We start from the raw sequence: 20,604 nt of genomic DNA on the forward strand, positions 1-20,604 counted from the left end.
ACAGCGCCTTCTTCCCCCCAACCTCATCACCTCATACCCCCCTCACACCCCCCACCTACACCCACCTACACCCACCTCCACACACAATGGGCATCCTCGACCAGATCACTCAGGGCGTTGAGAACGTCGCCCTCTCCGAGGAGCGCGAGCGCCGCGAGCTCGGAAACGAGTCCAAGTCGTTCGTCCAGGAGCACAAGGGCCTCGAGATCGCCGGTGGCCTCGCCGCTGCCGCGGCCCTCGTCGGTGGCGGCGCCTACGCGTACAACAAGCACAAGGAGCACGAGAACCAGGAGCAGCAGCAGCAGCAGGAGGCCTTCCCTGCCGACAACAAGCAGTCCTTTGGCGACAAGCTCGGTGCCGAGTTCTCCCTCCTCGGCAACGAGGCCAAGTCGTTTGCCCAGGAGCACAAGACCGGCCTCCAGGTCGCCGGCGGTATCGCTGCAGCCGCGGCCGTGACCGCCGGCGGTGTCTACGCCTACAACCAGCACGAGAAGAACAAGGCCGAGGAGCAGGCCGCCGGCACGTACGAGAGCTTTGGCGACAAGGCCAAGGACTTTGGCGGCGACGTCAAGGAGTTTGTCCAGGACCACATGACGGGTGTTGCGGTCGCTGGCGGTGTCGCAGCTGTCGCTGCTGCCGCCGGTGGCCCGTACGCCTACAACCAGCACAAGAAGGCCGAGGACGGCGAGAGTGAGTAGGGGGACGTGGGGGGTGTTAAACAGTGCTGACTTCTGGCAGACACGCAGCCTCCTGTCGACGCCCAGGGCGAGAACGGCGGCTGGTCGAACGGCAAGATTGCGGCGGTTGTCGGCGGCGTTGCGGCCACTGCGGCCGCTGCGGGCGGCGTCTACGCCTACAACGAGCACGAGAAGAAGGAGCGTGACGAGGAGCAGCGCCAGGCGGACGACCGCCAGCGCGACGAGGCCGAGGGCCAGCGTGAGGACGCCGAGCGCAACCGCGAGCAGGCCGAGCGCGACCGCGAGAAGAACGACCGCGAGCGCGACAACAACGACAACAACAAGACCGACTATGAGCGCGGCCTCGAGGAGCACCAGCGCCAGCTTGATGCCCACCAGCGCGAGACCGAGGCCTACCTCCGCTCGGTTGACGAGTACCAGCGCACGGTCGAGCACCGCGGTGAGTGGGAAGTGGGGTGGACGTGATGCTGACTGGTGCAGGTTGATTGCAAGCAGCACCAGGCCTCGAGCCATCCCCCCATGACACGACAGACGACAGGATACGCGACACACGAGACATGAAGTAGTTGATACGCCGATGCAAGAGTTACATTGTGTCGTGCATGCCGAGCACGCCGTGCCTGGTGATTATACTTGGTTGTTGATGCCGCCGCCGCTGCGGCCCGCGCCGGCGGCCGGTCGGCGCTGTGTCCTGGTGCCTAAAGCCCAAAGTATGCTGCCGAGAGGAGCACGCCCGCAAACACGACGGCCATGACGCCTTCACCCGTGACCGGGAGCACGCTCGGGCTCCAGTCAAACGAGGGCTCGTGCACGCGGCGGGGCTCGTGGGGTGGTGGTGGTGGGGATGGGTCGTCGGCGAGGGCGTCGGCGGGGACGCCGTCGGTGTTGTCTGCTGCTGCAAAGTCAGCAAGGTCGGGCAATGTACTCACGTTCTAGCTCAACCTCCTCGACCTCCTCGACCCCCTCAACCTCCTCGCCCCCCACAGCCTCCCCCCTCGTACGACTTCTCGACAATGCCCCAGGCAGTCTTCGGGAAACACCCGGCACCTTTTGATCAGCGCCCGATCGACCCATTGTCGTCTCACTTTGGCCGGGGCCGCGTCCTGCGCAGCGACAAACACGACAGCAAAGAGTAGCAGCAAGAACGTCAACAGACGCATAGTAGTGAGTGGAGAGTATGCATGGCGTCACTCGCTCTCACTCTCCAGTTATATGAAACAAGTCACGGTCGCACGAGATGCGTAGGTCGCGCGGCATGTGCAGGGTCGGCCGAGGTAAGTCCCAACGCGGTGGTACCGACACCAGATGGAGACCCCGAGGGCTTGGCGCGGGTGTGACGGGGGTGATGCGCTACAACGACCCCCGAGGTAAGTAGTAGGTATTAGGACGAGTGCCTCGCGCAGCAAGGCTGACGCCATGCCGTAGATCCCTAATGTCTGCAGGCAAGATGTCGCAGGCGACGCGCCAAGCATTCCCAGACTGGTCGGCCGGTGGTCGCGTGCTGCGCTGGAGCCATATAAGACCTACGCAGTCGCAGTCACCATCATTCCCACCCCACTTCCCACTGACTCTGACGCTGACCCCGTGGACTGATGCATAGGTGATCGCCTGCGGCTTCATGCTTAGGGCATGTATACATTAGAGAGCGACCATCGCAGCGAGCATGGCAAACGCCGCGACGCCAGCACCGGCGGTCAGAGCGCGCGCCGAGGACGCCTTGGCGCTAGCGCTGGCACTGGCGCTGGCAGCAGACTTGGCGGCAGACGACTTGGCGGCCGCCGAGCCAGCTGCAGACGCCGCGGCGAGCGTCGAAGCCGCAGCGAGAGGGGCGGTAGGCGTAGCGGTGATCGTCACGTTCTCGCCGTCGGCACCGCTCTGGGCGTCGCTAAAGTTGCTGCCGTGGAGCACGAGCGAGTCCTTGGGCGAGGCGACGTTGAGCAGCGCCGACGTGTTGGAGCACGTAAAGGCCGGCTGGGCGTACGACCCGTCGTCGACAAGGTTGATGTCAGCGCACGTGTAGTAGTACGGGTTCGAGTCGTTGCCGTAGAACTGGTAGATGATGAGGAGGGTGACGTTGGTGCCGGCGGGCTGGCCGAGGGCGTGGAAGTCGGGCCCAGGCGCACACCACTCGCCGACGCTCATGTCGAGCACCGTGTCGGTGTAGGTCGAAAAGTCGTGGAACAGGGTCGGGTTGGTCTTGTTGGCGTACATGATGTTGACGTTGGCGGCGAGGGTCGTCGCGTCGATCGAGATCTTGCCGCCGGTAACGGGATAGGGCACGCGCGCGCCAAGGTCGGCACCACCGCAGGGGTACGCGGTGGCGGACGAGGCGCTGAACGCGCGAGGGGGAGGGTAGGTGAAGGCCACTGGCGAGGTCTTGAAGGTCTGGGGGGTGAGTCCAAGCCCAAGGGGTGTACTCACGGTGATGTCGGGGCTGGAGGCGGCCGAGACGGCACCAGCGGCGGCGAGGAGACCGAGGGCGGCGAGCATTTTTGAGGCTAGGGCGAGGGATTGGGGACTTGGCTGCTCTGACGGTAACAAGGTTTGCTGCAGTCTTTATACAGACAGCAGCAGGCCTCGTCCATGCTGAGGCATGCATAGGTCAAGACCACATCGGCCTCCTGACCATGACCGCCATGCATGCAGTGGCAAGAATAACACGTATCGGCCGAGCTCGCACCCGCGGGCTTCTTGGCGGAAGGCAAAAGTGCTCGAAATAGAACGCGGGTTTATCTGATAGTCGAGACAGTCGCCGCGGGCGTCGGGTAACCAGCGGGCGCGTCCGCTCAGGTCGTGCAAGGGGCCATGCGCAGCAGGTCGGCTGCTGTCTGCGCACGCACGCGCCTGGGTGGAGGCCGAGCGAGCTGCCTGCCTGCCTCCCGCCGACGCCGCCAAAACACCGCGTTAATCTGATAAGCGGCCGAAAGTGCTGTGCAGCTGAGGTGGGCGTGGACCGCCGACATCGGCGCCGAGACGCGGCCTGTGTCCACTGCATTGTGCACACCGGCGTCTGACCCGCCCACATGGCGACTCACGCCGCAGCCGCTCGTCGCCCGAAATGTGGCACGGTTGTGACTGTCATGGGACGTCTGACTCACTCCGCCACGAACACGACTCGGCCGACGAAGTCTTTTACGAGCGTTGAGACGCCAAAGTCGCGGGATGCCCAAACGCCATATGAAGAAGCGAGGGTCGGGTCTTGTTCCTCCCAACCTTTGCCCACCAAAATGCTCGCCATGCTCCCCGCCGCGTTCACCCTCCTCGCCGCGCTCGCCTCGGCGTCACCCATCGAGCGCCGCACGACGCCCGACCAGCTCATCGCTGTAAGTCCTCGCCACTGACAGCACTAACCCCAGGGCTTCACCTCCTCGCCGATGCAGTTCAACTACCCGCCCCCTCGTGCCGGCTTCAACGCTTCCACTGCCGCCTTTGACGCGTGCGGCGGTATCGCCCCCGGCCCGCGCAGCAGCTTCCCCCTCTCCGGCGGCTCCGTGTCCATCCAAAGCCTTAGCGTTGCTGCCAACGTCCAGGTCATGTATGTCAAGAACGCCAACCCCACCGAGTTCCACCAGTTCAGCAGCTACGCCCCGACCATCCTCGACATGAGCCCTGGTGGCTTCTGCGGTGCCGCGCCCGACTTTGGCACCCTCGGCATGGCCGCCGGCGACGACGTCACCCTCATGCTCTTCTACCAGATGTACGGCAGCGAGACGTACTACTACCAGTGTGCGGATCTGTCGCTTGTCGCGGCGGGCTCGTACAGCAAGCCCAGCTTTGCGTGCTCCAACTCGTCGGCCCTGCTCACGTTCGAGGAGTCGGGCAAGAACCTCGACGGGCAGAGCGTGGCAGTGTTTGCGGCCAGTGCCACTGGTGGCGCTTCGGCCGCGGCTGCGACCGTGACCGTCAAGGCCAAGTCGGACAAGCTGTCGACGGTCGCTGGTGGTGGCATCGGCGCTGCGGTTGGTGTGGCCTTCACCGCCGCCGTGTTCGCTCTTGCGTCCATCCTCGGCTTTGTCCACTTTGGCAAGCGCCGTGTCGCGCTCAACGACGCCGCGTCGATCCACAGTGCTTCTACGGGCAGGACTGATCTCAAGGCCGAGGTTCGCACCGAGGTCCGCTCCAGGCAGTAGAGTGCGGCACCACCTCCCTCCATACCGAATAATACTTCCCCAAAAGAATGAATCCCCGTTTGCTTGACCACACTGCATAACTATTCCCCCTACAAGCTGATCCACATTTCACAACTATTCACTCCGCAATCCCTGTCCTTCCTCTTGCACTCAATGGGTGATATGGCCCAGCTCGGGGCCAAAGTATCCACGTTCTCCAATCTTGAACGGCGCACAAGCCTCGTTGGTCCAGTCGCCGATGCAGCCGGGCGTGCCGCCGTCCGTGCCCCACCAGTTGGGGAACTCCACGCCGGGGAACACGAGCGCGAAGAATGTGATCAGGGCGTTGAATGAAATCGCGGTGCTCAAAGCTGCGAGAGTAACGTAGTTGTAACTGTAGGCGTCAGTTATGATTGCTGCGGACACACTCACCGAGTCCAGAACTCGAGGTAGCGCGGCTTGAGGTAGTTCCACGAGAAGTAGGCGATGGCGATGATGGGGACGTAAGTGCCGAGGGAGACACCGACGATCCACGACAGTGCGAGGAGTAGGAGTAGCGGGTGGGTGCCCTGGAGCACCTTGGAGCGAGGGAAGCGCTTCTTGATGAAGTACATCACTGGGTGGTGGTCAGAGGTGACAGTGGCGCCACACTCACCGATGGGGAAGAAGACGCCGATGGGGAAGCCGATCAGCAGCCATGAGAAGCGACCACCGGGGCCAAAGAGGCGGGGAGAGCCAATGGTACCCGAGAAGACAAAGCTGGCATAGTTGGATTGGCCGTCAGGGCAGATGAGCCTGAAGGGCGCGTCCTTGGTGCAGATGCCGGGCATGTCGAGGAGCCACTGCCACTGGCCGACTGTGACGACGGTGCCGAGCAAAGCGCCCCAGATCTGGACATAGAACATGTGGCGGGGGTTGATCTTGACATAGTGAGACAGTTTGAGGTCCTTGGCACTGTGAGGGGTCAGCATTTGTCCGAAAAAAAAAGTTGAAAAAATAATCAAAAAATCGCCATCCTTCCTCTCCTCGTTCTTTCCTCTCCATTCCAGCCTTCGAGCTGCACCTACTAGATAAGGGCATGCCAAACAGGCTCGGAGCCGAACATCCTGAAGAACTGGACTGTCATAGTATCGCCGCCCGCGAAGGCGCCGCCGATGAGCTCGGAGATCGTGTTGAGGGACGGTTCGATGCCCGACACCGCGGTGACGACGCCGACGGGGATGAGGAAGATGAGTGTGATAATTGGCGCGACGAGGACGACGGCGGGCGAGACGTTGGTGTAGACGCCAAGACAAATAAAGCTGAGGGCCATGGACACGAGGGTGATGATGAGGAACCACCACTCGGGCACCTCGGGGTAGTTTGTGCGCATGAGCTTGTAGTGGATGTCGTCGCCCATCTTCTCGTTCTCCACATCGTCGTCGGCAGGCACCTCGCGGCGGAGTAGCTTGGCCCACGAGCGCTTAAAGTCGCGCCACATGCCAACAAAGCCGAGCTTGAGTTCGTGCGTGTTGTAAAGGAGGGTGTGGGTGAGGACTATGGGGGTGAGTGGTGACGTCATGTACCTGGAGCCCCAGACTCACCTCCAGCAGTGTATGCAAACATGCCAATGTACTCGACGAGCTTTGCGGCAGACATGTAAGGGGCAGAGTAGTCTGGGAGGGGGTGTTAGGTAGTGTGGCACCTGTGTCACTCACGCTGGTACTTGTCCTCGTCGAGACGGCCCCACTCGTCGACAACGTTCAACACCACATACTCCTCGGCCTTGTTGTCCCACGTCGTGGGCGAGTTGATCTGGAGATAGCCGCTGTTCCAGGCGTTACGGTACCAGAAGATTGTTCCGCTGCGGCGTTAGCGGTGCGACCCAATCTCTACCCACAGGATCATGGCAGCCAACAGTCCGACAATAAAGTTGTAGGGCACAAACATGGGCGTGTAGCCGGCGGTTCCACCCAAGAAGCCGTACTCGAATGTAGGCCACGGGTTGAGGCCCCATCCGACGCCAAAGTTGGAGCTGGTCATGGCGACAAGGTTTCCGTTGGATGGCTTGATCCACGCGATCCAGTCAAAGATCTGGAGGTTGGGGAAGATGTACGACGGGAAGAAGTAGTACCTGGTGTGTCAGCGTCGTCTTGCGTGTGCCACTTACACAAAGTAGATGCCAAAGACAACCCAGAAGCACTTGTACATGCTGGCACGCCAGATCGACTTGCCAGGGCCACGAACCGGAGTCGACACGCGGCCCTGCTCATGCAGCGCATTGTTGAGGGCGATGGTCGAGAGCGCAAACGGCCAAACACAGTACGAAGGGTAGACGAGGAAGCGACGAGTCAGGCCGGCGAACCCAAAGCCGATCATGTTGGTGCCGAGCGCACCCAAGAACTGGTAGCCCGGGTTGCGCGCGTACTGCATGTTGAACCACTGGGGCATGGCCTGCACGAAGATGAGGTGCTGCGTAGGCGGTGCCGAGATGCCAAGCCCGCTCATAATCACAATAAGCATGTGCTCCTTCTTGTTGAACGGTCCCGGGTTGAGCCTCACACCGAGGATCTTCCAGTCGGGGAGCAGCTTGGCCCAGAGGACACCGATCGGGTCTGTGGGTTAGTCAGCTCGGCGTCGCCATTATGCCCACTCACACGACACCAGCTGGATGACGTTCTGGCCAATGCTGATGGACGGGTAGCGGTTGCTGAAGACGGCGTTGACGACACAGCCAATGGCGGAGAGGATCGATCCGATAACCCACACGCGGAGCGTGAGCGACGGCATGGACGGGTCGTCGGTGTTGGAAGCGACGGCGCGGACCTCGGGGTACACCGAGCTCGTGCTGGTCAGCAGCGCAAAGATGCGCATCTCGTAGACGAGATCGGCATGGCGCTCGGGGTGGGCCTGGACGTCTGGCTCGTCAAGGAACTGGCGGATACGGAAGAGGGTCTCGGGGTCGTACCGCGGGTCGTGCTCGTGGATCTTGAACGTCTCGTCGAGGATCTGTGGGGTAAGGCACTGCACAACGTGCCACACTCACCTTGGCAGTGCGGTCGATAGGCATCTCTGGGAGCTGGTCCGCGAGGTCTCGCAGCTCGGCCGCCGTGATCTGGATGTGCCCCGAGGCGAGGAGGTTCGCCGCGAGGTCGGAGTGCTCCTTCTCATTGAGGTCGTCGTCGGCGGGGACGGGGTGGGCAGTTTCCTGTCGTCGTCAGCGCCGCGTGTCCATCAAACCGCCACTCACCACCCATTCCTCGACCCCCTTGTCGGTCTTGCCTATGTCGGCCATGGTCTGTGCGAGCAAGCAAGCTAGCTAGTCAATGCGTGGGGCCCGGCCAATAGGCTCGATAGCCCCGACCTTTATGGTATGTGTGTTCTCGGCAGAAGCCGAGATCCAGCAGGCGGAGCTACCCCACGCGGCCCAGGGCTGGCGGCCCTGGGTTCCCCACTCTGCAGTCCACTCTGCGTTCTTCCTCCCTCCCAATGCCCACCGAGCCCCGCACCGGCGCCGGCCGCCTGAAAGGAGTACGGAGGTCTGTCCCCCGCGCCTCCAGGTCCGGATCCTGTCGGCGGGGGAGCACAATGACAGGCGTCTCATGACTCCGCCAACTTGTCCGTGATGTTGTCCGTGGTCGGACACTCGTGATCACGGAGCACTGTCAGCCCGCGACAAAGATATCGACGCCGTTTTGACCGATGCGCTGAGCATGTGGGATGGCCTGGGCGACAGGTAGATGACCACGGCGATCACCACGGACGACAACACCCCGTCGAGACGACGACGCCAACACACCGATATGTCGGTGGCCAAGAAGGTCAAGCGTAAGCCGTCAAGAAGGCCAGGACGCCAGGATCTGCCTGAGGAGCGGAAAGAGTAGGAGGCCAAGACACTGCGGACCGACTCTTGCGGCGCATGCCGGCGCATGCGCCGACGGAGCGTCTCCGCAGGTGCTCCGAGTGGGCGGAAAGAGCGCGGGGGGAGCAATCGCACACCCCGTCCAGCCCGCTTGCCGACTACCCGTCAATGATTACACGGCCAACAGTCCCCCGTGTCGTTGGAGCTCTCTCGCTGTGTGCTGCGACACACACGGCCAGCAGACACCGGGGCGCGGGGTGTTCCACCCCGTGTGGGTCTGCTTAACCTCGCCTCTCGGTCTGGAAGTGCCTCCGGAGCGGAAGGGCCGGGGCGGCGGCCCGACTTGCAGCCGACCGATCGATAAGGGACATTGGTTCCCCACTCCCCCACCTGAGGCGTTTGTCAGCCCTGGACTCCGCCTGGAGGAGGCAGCAGGCCTTGGCTCCGAAGGTCATAACAAGACTGCTGGTGCTGCGACCCCGCTGCATGCCCACCCAGTGACGCCATGAAGACCCCTCCGCCCGTCGAGGTCAACGACAAGACGTTCATCCTCAACGCACCGGGGCTGACGTACATCTTCCATGTGGACGACAAGGGCGACCTCAAGCTCGACCACTATGGCGCGCCGACACCGAGGGCGCGCAAGACCGACCCCGACACGGACTGCTGGATGCCCGATGGCATTCGGCGCGAGTTTCCAGATGCCGGGCGAGGCGACATGCGTCTGCCGGTGCTTCATTTGATGCACAACGCGGGCCACACGGTCTCGCGTTTTGTGTATGAGCGCCACGAGGTGTTGCCAGGCAAACCTAGTCTCGAGGGCTTGCCGTCGACTTTTGGCGGGGCCGACGACGTGACGACGCTGCGGGTGCAGCTTGTCGACTTGCGCAGCGGCGTCCAAGTCGTCCTCTCCTACTCCGTCTTCCATCGCCTGCCGGTCATCACCCGCAGTTACACAGTCACGAACAGTGGCAAGGAAGCCGTCACGATCCTCCGCGCCGCATCGGTCGGCATAGACCTGCCGTCGGCAGAGTACGACCTCGTTCACCATCACGGCCATTGGAGCCGCGAGTGCCAGGTCGTGCGACGCAATGTCGACCATGGAATCCAAGGGTGGGTTGGGGGTGATGAAGCTTTGCTAACAAGACAGATTCCAGAGTCTCACAGGCTACTCGTCGGCATACTATAACCCTTTCCTCGCCCTCACGCAGCCCACGACCACTGAGACCACGGGCAACGTCTGGGGCTTCAACCTCGTCTACTCTGGGTCCTTCTCTGCCGAGGTGGAGAAGTCACAGCTGGGATTCACGCGCGTCCTGCTGGGACTCAACCCGCTGCACCTCCACTGGCCCCTTGCCCCCGGCGAGACCTTTACCACGCCGGAATGCGTCTCCGTGTTCTCTTCGTCTGGACTCGGCGGCATGACTCGCACTTTCCACCGGCTGTACCGCCAGCACCTGTCACGCAGCCGCTTCACAATGGAACCACGACCTGCGCTCCTCAACCACTTTGAAGCCACGCACTTTGAGTTCAACGAGGACACGCTCTACCCCATCGCGCACAAGGCAGCCGAGATGGGCTTCAAGCTGTTTGTCATGGACGACGGGTGGTTTGGGGACAAGTACCCCCGTGTCACCGACAACGCTGGCCTCGGTGACTGGGTCGCCAACCCGAGGCGTTTCCAACGAGGCCTCGCTCCGTTCGCCGAGAAGATTACCGCGCTGCCCATCGCTGGGTCGCAGACCGACAACGTCAATTTTGGCATCTGGGTCGAGCCCGAGATGGTCAACCCGCAGTCCGAGCTCTACAAGCAGCATCCCGAATGGGCACTCCACGCGGCAGACCACGACCGGACCGAGGCTCGCCACCAGCTGGTCCTCAACTTGGGCCTGACTGTGGTTCAAGACTACCTCATCGAGGCGATCGACACACTGCTCAAAAGCGCCAACATCTCCTACGTCAAGTGGGACAACAACCGCGGCATCCACGAACTCTCCCGCCCGTCTGATGCGCACCGGTACATCCTCGGCCTGTACCGCGTCATTGACGTCTTGACCACCCGCCATCCAGACGTGCTATGGGAGGGTTGCGCGTCAGGCGGCGGCCGGTTCGATGCCGGCCTGCTCCACTACTGGCCGCAGCACTGGACTTCGGACAACACGGACGGACGAGACCGCCTCTACATTCAGTGGGGCACTTCGCTGGTGTACCCTGCATCGACGATGGGCTGCCACGTGTCCGAGGTGCCGAGCCAGCAAGCAGACCGCACCACGCCGTTCGAGTTCCGCGCACATGTTGCAATGATGGGCGGGGGCTTTGGCTTTGAGCTCGACATCAACAAGCTCAGTGAGGAGGAGCAGGCGCTTATCCCTGGTATTATCAAGCTCAGTGAGGAGATTGCCCCGTTGATTGTGCAGGGGGACATGTACCGCCTCGCCAGTCCGTGGGACTCGAACTGGCCCGCCGTGCAGTTCATCTCCGAGGACGGCCGCGAGGCAGTGGTCTTCCTGTACCAGATCCGCGACGGTCTCATGCGCGATGAGCGTGAGCCGACGCGACTGCACGGGCTGGTCCCCGGCGCCGAGTACGACGTCAACGGCGAGGTGTACACCGGCGCCGAGCTCATGAACGTGGGGATTACCGAGAACCTCATTGGTGGGGATTATCGTAGTAGGGTGTTCCGTATCAGGCGTAGTGTGTAGGGCGATGAATGGAGTGTGAGAGAGGTGGCAATGTCCTGGGAAGGCGACGTGATGGGGTCGGGTACTTGAGTGGCGAGGAGAGGCCCGTAGCTTCCCTAATGCGAACTCTTCCAGCCCAGACAGCACCCTTCATAGCAGTACAATATCCATGACATCTCATACACACCCCTACGACGCCTGCATCGCGGCCTCCTTGAATGACCCAAAGTCGACCACCCTCTTCTCCCGCCTGGCCGTCTCGGCAGCAAACACCACCAGATGGCTGTTGAGTACATCGTCGGGCGTGATACCCAGCTTGCTCTGGTCGTCGGTGTGCACGGCGGATACGAACGCCTCGGCCAGTCCGGCATCACCACCGCCGTGGAGTCCAATACCGGCGTCTGGCTTGTGGTGCTTCTTTGTCCGTGTGAGGAAGTCGAACACGGTCTGGAGTGTCAGCGTCGTCACGAAGCAGTGCCGAGTCACTCACAAACGTGTCCATGTCGCCAATGAGCTCGCCCAACGTCCCCTGGATGACGGTCGCGCGGCTGCATTCCGCCTCGGTGAACGCGCTCATCGTGACGCTCGCGGTCACACCGTCCTCGTACTCGACGTTGACCACCTGGTGGTCTACGACGTCGTTGCCGGCTTCGAATGCGCAGACGCCGTACTGGCCGTTCCTCAGGGCCTCGGTGACGGTCGCCTCGTTGATTTCTTCCGCATTGACAATGTGCTCGGCCCACTGGATGTCAGCGGCGTGGTGTCCCGGCGTACTCACGTTGGTGTGCTGCTTGGTGCTGCCCTGGTGCTTCTCTAGGTAGACCTTCTTGGCGCTCCACACGCAGTCCTCCTCGGCCGGGCAGTCGAGGCATCGCTTGGCGTCCCCTGCTGCCTTTGGCTTGCGAGACGGCTTGAACAGCGACAGGCTTCCGAATGAGCTGACCTGGACGGGCTTGCGTCCTGACAGGTAAAAGTTGACAATGTCGAGGTCGCTGCGGTGGTCAGGGGCGTCCTGGTAGCTTACACTCACTGGCAGCACTTGGCCATGAGGGCGAACGTCGTCTCGTTCTCGCTCTTCCAGTTGCCGCGGACAAAGCTGTGCACAAAGTGCTCGTTGCCAACGGGCTCAATGTGCTGAATGTTGACAATGTCGCCGAGTGCGCCCGAGTTGATGACCTCCTTGATGGCCTGGTTGTACGGGCTGTATCGCAGCACATGGCCTACGCCAAAGACGAGCGGGCTGCCGGCGTCGGTACGCCCGGACTCGATCTCGCGCACCATGTTGATGCAATCCGAGATGCTCGTGGCCATGGGCTTCTCGCACAGGATGTGGTACCCGAGCTTTGAGAAGACGCTGACCATGGGCGCGTGCAGCTTGTCGAGCGTGGAGATGACGACAGCGTCGGCGAAGCGGGGCAGCTTGGCCACGTCCTCCCAGTCGTTGAAGACCTTGTCATCGGCGAGGCTCGGTGTGAGTTGGGCGGACGAACGCAGGACTTACTGGTGCCGCCGGGCGAACAGCTTGCGGCGCAGTGGGCGAGGGTCTGCGACGGCCACCACCTCTGCGAGGTCTGGATGGGCAATAGTGTAGTCGGCATAGACGACACCTCGCTGGCCGCCGCCGAGGATGATGAGGGACACGGGCTTGGACGTAGAAGTCGGGGCTGGCATCGCGAGTGTTGTTGCAGTTGGGGGACTCATGACAGAAGCACTCGAGACGACTTTAGATATCACCTTGGGTGGACGTAACCGAGCGAATCACGTCCTTGCCAATGGTGGACCCGGCAACGCGTTGCGGCGTGCGATCCGGCTCTCTCACTGTCGTCCGTCAGCCTCGTATCTCGCACGGAGCGCAGTCACCCGGGGCTGCGGCGTGTTTGCCGCGTCCCTTGCAGGCCCCGCACTCTACTCACAGGCAGAAGCCGGGGGACAGAAGAGGAGAACAAGAAGGATGGAAAGGGACATCGCTTGGCGTTGAGGGTGGGCAGGCGAGTGGGGGTGTGCGGGGTGGGTCCGAGTCGCCGGTACCGGGCCGAATGCGGACATGGCCGAGACGATGGCTAAACGGGTCTGGCTTTTAATCGCTGCACACTCTCGACGTTGTCAGCATGAGGCCACAGCAAGCAACATGGAGGTAATCTACAGCCCGGGCGAACACGAAGATCCAAGGCCAGGCCGCGAGGGCCTCCCACCCCGCGCATGGGTCGACCGGACCGACGCACAGCAGCTGAGCCTGAATGGCGACTGGCGCTTCAGGCTGTCTCCTACGGCTGCTGTTCCAGGCGGCGATGAGTTTGCCAAGGTCGACTTTGACGACGGCGCCAAGCAGTGGAGCGACCTGCCTGTGCCGAGTCACTGGGTCCTGCATGGGCATGGCAACCCCGCGTATGTCAACATCCCGTATCCGTTCCCAGTCGACCCGCCGTTTGTCCCGACCGAGAACCCCACAGGCGACTATCGGTATGCGTTTGACCTGCCCAAGGACTGGAGCCTGGGTGATGGCAAGGTGGGTTAGAGGGTGCCGTACCAACGCTGATCCACAGACTGTCCTTCGCTTCGACGGCGTGGATTCGTGGTGCAAAGTCTGGGTCAACGGGACGCTCCTCGGCACGTCGAGCGGCAGCCGCGTCCCTGTCGAGTTTGATGCGTCGGCAGCTTTGCTAGCGGGCAGCAATGTCCTCGCAGTTCGTGTGCATCAGTGGTCGGCGGGCAGCTACCTCGAAGACCAAGACCAGTGGTGGATGCCTGGCATCTTTCGCGATGTCACCCTCCTGCATCGGCCTGAAGGGTCTGTCGTCGACCACTTTGTGCACGTCGAGTATGATCACAAGACTGGCGGTGCGACTCTCAAGGTGGATGCGAAGCCGTCGGGGCGGGTCGTTATTCCGGAGCTCGGCATCGATGCGCCGACGGGCGAGCTGCTGCACCTAGCCCACGTCGAGCCATGGACGGCGGAAACACCGCGCCTGTACACCGGTCACCTCGTCACGGCCGGCGAGCGTGTGCCATTGCACGTCGGCTTCCGCACCGTCGCAGTCGAGGACGGCGTAATCAAAGTCAACGGCAAACGCATCCTGTTCCGTGGCGTCAACCGACACGAGTTCCACCCCGACACTGGAAGAGCAGTCACGCGCGAGACAATGCTGCAAGACGTCTTGTTGATGAAGCGGCACAACATGAATGCGGTTCGAACCAGCCACTACCCGCCCCACCCGCACTTCCTCGACCTATGCGACGAGTATGGCCTGTGGGTGATTGACGAGAACGACTATGAGACGCATGGCTTCGAGCAGCTCGACTGGGCGGGCAATCCGTCATCGACCCCCCTGTGGAAGGACGCGCTGCTCGACCGTGTCGGCCGCATGGTGGAGCGTGACAAGAACCACCCGTCCATTATCATCTGGTCGCTGGGCAACGAGGCTGGGCCCGGCGAGAATATCGGCCACATGGCCAGCTGGATCCGACAGCGCGACTCGTCACGCCTGATTCACTACGAGGGCGACAAGACGTGCAAGTACGTCGACATGTACTCGCGCATGTATGTCACCCACGCCGAGGTGGATGCGCTCGGACGGAGGGAGGAGGACCCTCTCGACGACCCCGAGCTGGACAAGAAACGGCGCGCGATGCCGTTCATCCTGTGCGAGTACATCCACGCCATGGGGAATGGGCCCGGCGGGCAGGCAGAGTACCAGCGCCTCTTTGAAAAGTATCCCCGCTGCCAGGGAGGCTTCGTCTGGGAGTGGATCGATCACTGCTTTATCAAGCCGACCACCGACGGGCGCAAGTACTGGGCCTACGGTGGCGACTTTGGAGAAGAGATTCACGACGGCAACTTTATTGTCGATGGGCTGCTGTTCCCCGACCGGACGCCGAGCCCCGGGTTGATCGAGTACAAGAAGGTGATCGAGCCTGTTGCCATCACACGGGCGGATAGCCGGCGCGTGTCGATTCACAACAACCGCGACTTTGCAAGCCTCGACGACTTGGCGTTCACGTACCGGCTCGAGCGAGATGGGCGAGGCGTGGCTGGGGGACCTTTGGCGGTTCCATCTGTCGCTGCTGGCCATACCGTGACTGTTCCACTGCCCGACGTGGCCCTCTCACACAGCGGTGAGCGGATCTGGACCATCACGGCGGTGCTGGCTGCGGACACCAAGTGGGCCAAAGCAGGGCACGAGATCGCATGGGGCCAGTTCCCCGCAGCGGAGACGTCTCCACCAGTCGTTGCAACATCGTCGTCCGCACCAGTCTTTGACAGCGCCACCGGCGTCGTTACCCTCGGCCCAGCCCAGTTTAGCACCACTACTGGCCAGCTGACCCGCCTTGGACGCCTTCCCGTGACCAGCCTGCAGCTCGACATTTGGCGCGCGACGACAGACAACGACCGCGGCCAGGAGTACTTTGAGGGCATTTGCTGGGCCGACGTGTGGCGCGAGGCCAACCTTGACAAGGTCAAGCACCGTGTCAAACGCGTCGGTATTCAAGGCAATGCCTTTGTTGTCGAGACGCGTGCGGCGGCGGGGTCATGGAATCGCGGCCTGGTCACGACGTACACCTGGACGGCGGAGGGCGGCGGGGTGCGCCTCACTGTCAAGGTGGTGCCGGACGGCGACTGGGGTGACATGATCTTGCCCCGGCTTGGTGTGCGTGTCGGTCTGCCAGCGTCGCTCAGCCGCGCGTCGTGGTACGGCTATGGACCAGGCGAGGCGTACCCCGACACGCGTAGCGGGGTCAAGCTCGGCCAGTACGGCCTGTCCATCGACGACCTCCAGACGCCGTATGTCTTCCCGCAGGAGAATGGTAGCCGCATCGACGTGCGGTGGGCCGATTTCGCCGGGTCTGAGGGCGGGCTCCGCGTTGAAGGGGTACCGCACTTTGCATTCACGGCCCGCCGGTGGACAACAGAGCAGCTTCAGGCTGCTCGCCATACCACAGACCTCGTGCCCGGCGACAATGTGTGGCTCAACATTGATCACGCCGTCAACGGCATCGGCACCGCGTCGTGTGGTGAAGGAGTGCTGCCAGAGTACAAGCTCCGTGTCTCCGAGACCGAGTTTAGCGTCTTGCTCCGTCCAACGTAGTGATCTAGCTCATGCATTGTAATTGGGTAATGGTACAGACAGCCGGCGATGTGAAATGGCTGCCGTGCAAGTGGTAAGACAACAGTGATGCGTATAACTTGAACCTAGGTTGATTGGGATGGGTCATGCTGGGCACGGCGTTGGCGCGCCTCTTCGAGGATGAGCTCGATTGAGCTCTGGTGGATTGGCTTGGGGAGAAGCTGGTGAGCTCCTGCGTCGAGGTACTCTCTCTGGTCTTCGCGAAGGGCATTGCCAGTGCAGCCCACGACAAAGACACCGTTCTGGGCTTGGCGAAGGGCCCGTACGACCTCGACTCCGGTCATCTGCGGCATTTGGCTTGCTGTCAGCGGCTTGCACTTGCGGCCCTGCACTCACTTGTCCAAGAAGACGACATCGTAAGATCGGCCTTGGCTGTACTCTGACATGATCAAGTCGAGGGCTGTTTTGCCATTGTCGGCATTGTCGACATCGTGACCGAGTCGTGACAGCATTCGCGACATGAGCTTGCGGGTGAGTCTGAAGAGGTCAGCGCGCGCACGCGACGTCGCTCGCTACCTACTTGTCATCGTCGACCACAAGTGTCCGTAGACGAGTGGGGTCGCGCGGCGCTGCAGAAGCCATGGGATCAGATACAACTCTAGTGGCGGCTGGTGTTGTCGGGGCCGAAGACAGCGCAGTCATCGGCACACTGTCCACAGACGGGCCGCGTCCGAATGGCGGAGGAACGTCCCACATGGGTGAGCCATCAGTGACTGCCATGGGGTAGCGGAGCGTCAATGGCGACGTCGGTGAGCTCGGTGGGACAGAGAGCGGCCGAGTCGTTGCAATGTTGTCGCCAGACGCCGACGCTGCAGCCGTGGGGACGAATGCCGGCGCGCGGCGTGATACCGGCGGCCGCGACAGAGATATCGGAGGGGATGGAAGAGGTTGACATGACATGGGCGGCGTCGGGGGTTGTGTGCGCGGCCCCAATGCTGGTGTGAGGTGGTTGGGTCCAGCCAAGGCGAATGGACATTCAAACCTAAAGTTGGTGGCGTCAGGAAGTGTCTCGACACGCAGGCAGCGCCACTTACCAAACAGTTGTACCCACGCCCACCTGACTGTCGACCCCCAGACGCCCTCCTGACAGCTGGACAATCTGCCGAACAAGGGCCAGGCCCAGCCCTGAGCCCTTGCCGCCCTGGCGTCTCCCAACTTCACTCTGCGAGTATGGGCTGAAGAGGTGCCCCTCCTCCATGTCTTCTTCCTTGATGCCGACGCCAGTGTCGGCAACTTCGACGCGCAAGACGACCCACTTGTCGGACTCGGGTTGGCTCAGCTCGTCGTCGACAATCTTGCAGCCGCCGTACGACGGTTCGCTGGACATTGCGGTCGACGTCTCCCCGGGCTGCGAGCCCAGGGACATGCGAACGGCCTCGACCTCGACGTCGCCCTTTTCCAGGTCCTTGATGAACGCCTTGGCGTCGGTTTCCTCGAGGCCCTCGGGCGCGATGGCTGTCGCCATCGGCGGCACAGACCGGACGATGGACGTGGTAATAGTCACCGAGCCCTTTGGTGTAAACTTGATGGCATTGCTGACAAGGTTGGACGCGACTTGGCGCAGCCGCATCTCGTCGCCGAGCAGCAATGGCAGGGCCGAGATGCGAGGGTCCCAGTTGAATAGGAGATCGATGCCGGCGGATTGGGCTTGGAGTCGGTGGGCCAGGGCGATGAGCTGCATGGCCTTTTGAAAGTCGAATGGTCGGTTGGTGAGCACAAACATGCCCGACTCCATGCGGTTGAACGATAGGACGTCGTCGAGGACCTTGCTGTCAGCGACCTGTACGAATGAGCAGCCTTACATTCTCCATGAGGCTTAGAGAGCTGGAGAGGCCATGGACCATGTCACTCTTGTCCTCGTTCAGGTTGTGGAAGACGCCCTCGCCGCGGAGGTTCTGGACTGCTAACAGTGCTGTGTTGAGGGGAACGCGGACTTCATGGAAGACTGGTCGTCAGCTCACATCGACCGAGGTTTGTACCCACTATACGACACGAAGCGCTCCTTGGACTGCTCAGCCTTGCGTTCCATGACCTGGGCCGATTGTACAGCCCGGTACTGCGACTTGAGCTCCTCGCGCAGCTCGAACAGCTGCCTTCCGGATCGTTCTCGTAGAAAGTCGAGGCCGATGAGAAAGGTGTGATAGATGACGACTGTTGTCAGGTTATCGCCCTCAGCTACCGACTCACATCCAATTGGGGTCCTCCAGTATTCGAGGGGGATCTGACCGTTTAGCTCATTCGAGGTGACGAGCCAGCAGACGGACGCTCCAAGGGTGCAGAGCAAGTGTAGGAAGCGATTCTGACGCATGAACAGGATGGAAATGGTCGGTAGCCCGACGACATAACCAGCCTGGGCAATGATCTTTCTGTCGTCGCAGGTGCTTCCAGGTTGGCCAAACTGGAGTGGTCAGCTATGGTTGCTTGATCGTCGTTCGCACATTACAGAACTTCATGTCCACGGCAAGCAGGAACTGTGACGGTCAGCTGGTGGATCGGCGGATGCCACTCACCGACCACGACCACACCGCGACGAGCAAGCAGATCTGGTAGCTGTAGCGCATCATGCAGTTGCGCCTGATCGGCCAGTTGAGAAGGAGCATCGGGAGGAGGGGAAGTGCTGGGATACCGCACAACAGGGTGTACGACTGGCGATCAGCTCCATCAACGGCCTGGTTCCTCACCCATAGCTGAAACTTTGTGGGCTTCTTTAGCAGTGAGCAGAATGAGATCCAGTTGATGAGGAGGAGGAACGACGAGAAGACGGCTCCAAACTTCTCCGAGTACCAAGCCTGGGGGGGGACATGTTAGCGCTGTCAAGTGGCATCAGACCCACCTCTTTGCGATACAGCGTCTCTTTCTTTTGGTCGAGGAACCTTGGGTTTGCGAAATAGACGAGGGCTGGCCAGACGCGTAGCTGGAAGATGAGTTTGAACCACGCCCAAGAGCCGATACTTGGGGCGCGAAAGGCTGCACTACCTTGGGTGCTGTAGGTGCCAGTCCTGCCTTCCATTGAATGACGCGTTCGCGGGCTAGTGGAACTGTTGATCCCAACCGGGGTAGCCGTTCCCGACGAATCTGGCGCCTTGCCTAGCGCGCTATAGTCTGCGTCGACGACAATGTAGGAGATTGGGCCCGGGGAGCCGGACCGTCGGTCGTCGGAACCTTCAGAATGCGCTTCATTTCGCTTTGAAACTTGCACTCGCTCAGTGAACAATCTGTGAGTCGGTTCAGAAGACGACAGATGCGAATCGTGTGTCGATCCCGGAGCCGTAGTAGGCGTTGCCAGCTGTCTGAGCCAGTCTTTCATCCGGTTTGATCGAGTGCGCGGCCTTTTTGTCGGTCGAGGGCTATCGTGCAAGCCAGCCGCGTCCGTTGGCAACCAGGGTGGCCTCTGCCCCCACATGGTCGTCGATCCGCGAGCACGGGCACCGGTATCGATGTCGGAGTTTTAAGGGCAACGACTGCTGCCCAGGCAGAGAGACTGTGCTGCCTCCGTGGTCGCCGTCGGTCGGTCAAAACAGCGCACAGAAGCGTCGTAGTGGTTGGGAAGAGCGATGCGTAGAAGGTTGCGCATCTTCGTCGGGTCGTCGTTTGACAGCCCACCGACGGCGGCGACGACGAAGGAGGCGGCTCGCATGGCTGCACGGCGGCGGCGGAAGCCACCCAAGTCTGTCTGTCGAGACTGGAAGGGAGTGCCTGGCAGCCGCCGCTGCCTTCAGACGATCCTCCTAATGCCTGTCTTGCCTTGGCCGCACAATTGCCACCGCGTTTGTTTGTTTACCCTTTGCCCGTCCCTGCCTTGCTGTCCTGCCACCCCCCGCCCCCCCTACAGAGGCGCTCCACCATTTCACAGCCAGGCTCTGCAAATAGTTGCATCAAACCCAAGCATTGCGAGAGCCAAAGCGCCAGCACACCCAGCCATGGATTTATTAACTAGGCGCCGACGCGGGAGGGGCGTTTCTTTCAATCCCTGCATCGTGGCTGCTGGTCAAGCCTGCGCAGTCATCTGCAAGGTTCATCCAAATGTTCTGGGGTGGGTTTAAAGCATCGGCCGAGGAGCAACTGGTCGATCTTTTGTTAGAGCTGCTAGTGCATATGAGGAGTAGTAATAGCGTGTCCAACACCAGCCGAGACACTGGGGAGCCTTTTGGG

At 61.7% G+C, this 20,604-nt stretch overlaps 9 protein-coding genes across 11 annotated transcripts; 4 read left to right on the forward strand and 5 right to left on the reverse strand.

Annotated features, from left to right (window-relative positions):
* Nucleotides 1-68: 68 nt before the first annotated feature.
* Nucleotides 69-1,870, reverse strand: LOC62_05G007765 (uncharacterized protein). Its single transcript, XM_062774285.1, has 3 exons — nt 1,784-1,870; nt 1,628-1,745; nt 69-1,593 (listed from the first exon to the last, which is right to left on the reverse strand). Exons 1-3 carry the CDS (start codon nt 1,856-1,858, stop codon nt 1,397-1,399), a joined length of 390 nt encoding a protein of 129 aa, XP_062630269.1. The 5' UTR covers nt 1,859-1,870; the 3' UTR covers nt 69-1,396.
* LOC62_05G007764 (uncharacterized protein) lies at nt 87-1,264 on the forward strand (the record flags this gene model as incomplete). Its single annotated transcript, XM_062774284.1, has 3 exons — nt 87-690; nt 739-1,137; nt 1,200-1,264. 3 exons carry the CDS (start codon nt 87-89, stop codon nt 1,262-1,264), a joined length of 1,068 nt encoding a protein of 355 aa, XP_062630268.1.
* Nucleotides 1,871-2,278: 408 nt separating the features above from the next.
* LOC62_05G007766 (uncharacterized protein) lies at nt 2,279-3,281 on the reverse strand. The gene is made up of 2 exons (XM_062774286.1): nt 3,120-3,281; nt 2,279-3,083 (listed from the first exon to the last, which is right to left on the reverse strand). Exons 1-2 carry the CDS (start codon nt 3,186-3,188, stop codon nt 2,337-2,339), a joined length of 816 nt encoding a protein of 271 aa, XP_062630270.1. The 5' UTR covers nt 3,189-3,281; the 3' UTR covers nt 2,279-2,336.
* Nucleotides 3,282-3,893: 612 nt separating this feature from the next.
* Nucleotides 3,894-4,895, forward strand: LOC62_05G007767 (uncharacterized protein). The gene is made up of 2 exons (XM_062774287.1): nt 3,894-4,021; nt 4,055-4,895. The coding sequence occupies exons 1-2, from the start codon at nt 3,926-3,928 to the stop codon at nt 4,826-4,828; spliced, it is 870 nt and encodes a 289-aa protein (XP_062630271.1). The 5' UTR covers nt 3,894-3,925; the 3' UTR covers nt 4,829-4,895.
* An 83-nt stretch (nt 4,896-4,978) lies between these two features.
* On the reverse strand, nt 4,979-8,081 carry isp4_5 (Sexual differentiation process protein isp4; the record flags this gene model as incomplete). Its single annotated transcript, XM_062774288.1, has 11 exons — nt 4,979-5,201; nt 5,240-5,423; nt 5,463-5,761; nt 5,875-6,343; nt 6,391-6,462; nt 6,505-6,650; nt 6,687-6,920; nt 6,957-7,401; nt 7,444-7,795; nt 7,833-7,994; nt 8,037-8,081. The coding sequence occupies 11 exons, from the start codon at nt 8,079-8,081 to the stop codon at nt 4,979-4,981; spliced, it is 2,631 nt and encodes an 876-aa protein (XP_062630272.1).
* Nucleotides 8,082-9,153: 1,072 nt separating this feature from the next.
* aglC_0 (Alpha-galactosidase C) lies at nt 9,154-11,350 on the forward strand (the record flags this gene model as incomplete). The annotated part of the gene is made up of 2 exons (XM_062774289.1): nt 9,154-9,761; nt 9,799-11,350. 2 exons carry the CDS (start codon nt 9,154-9,156, stop codon nt 11,348-11,350), a joined length of 2,160 nt encoding a protein of 719 aa, XP_062630273.1.
* Nucleotides 11,351-11,518: 168 nt separating this feature from the next.
* Nucleotides 11,519-13,021, reverse strand: yteT_1 (Putative oxidoreductase YteT; the record flags this gene model as incomplete). The annotated part of the gene is made up of 4 exons (XM_062774290.1): nt 12,831-13,021; nt 12,360-12,794; nt 11,820-12,321; nt 11,519-11,776 (listed from the first exon to the last, which is right to left on the reverse strand). Exons 1-4 carry the CDS (start codon nt 12,998-13,000, stop codon nt 11,519-11,521), a joined length of 1,365 nt encoding a protein of 454 aa, XP_062630274.1. The 5' UTR covers nt 13,001-13,021.
* Nucleotides 13,022-13,457: 436 nt separating this feature from the next.
* On the forward strand, nt 13,458-16,413 carry lacZ_2 (Beta-galactosidase; the record flags this gene model as incomplete). The annotated part of the gene is made up of 2 exons (XM_062774291.1): nt 13,458-13,835; nt 13,873-16,413. The coding sequence occupies 2 exons, from the start codon at nt 13,458-13,460 to the stop codon at nt 16,411-16,413; spliced, it is 2,919 nt and encodes a 972-aa protein (XP_062630275.1).
* A 4-nt stretch (nt 16,414-16,417) lies between these two features.
* On the reverse strand, nt 16,418-19,997 carry AHK2_2 (Histidine kinase 2). 3 transcript variants are annotated; one of them, XM_062774293.1, is made up of 11 exons: nt 19,286-19,997; nt 19,134-19,241; nt 18,963-19,097; nt 18,891-18,923; nt 18,640-18,850; nt 18,436-18,603; nt 18,255-18,397; nt 17,510-18,217; nt 16,973-17,434; nt 16,789-16,929; nt 16,418-16,749 (listed from the first exon to the last, which is right to left on the reverse strand). In XM_062774293.1, exons 1-9 carry the CDS (start codon nt 19,853-19,855, stop codon nt 17,429-17,431), a joined length of 2,082 nt encoding a protein of 693 aa, XP_062630277.1. In that variant the 5' UTR covers nt 19,856-19,997; the 3' UTR covers nt 16,418-16,749; nt 16,789-16,929; nt 16,973-17,428. The 3 variants fall into 3 exon arrangements, with proteins under 3 accessions (XP_062630277.1, XP_062630276.1, XP_062630278.1); XM_062774292.1 differs by having other exon boundaries at nt 17,487-18,217; XM_062774294.1 differs by having other exon boundaries at nt 18,436-18,850; nt 18,963-19,241.
* Between the last annotated feature and the right edge of the window lie 607 nt (nt 19,998-20,604).

The sequence above is a fragment of the Vanrija pseudolonga genome, chromosome 5 (assembly GCF_020906515.1).
Source record: "Vanrija pseudolonga chromosome 5, complete sequence".
Taxonomy (NCBI): domain Eukaryota; kingdom Fungi; phylum Basidiomycota; class Tremellomycetes; order Trichosporonales; family Trichosporonaceae; genus Vanrija; species Vanrija pseudolonga.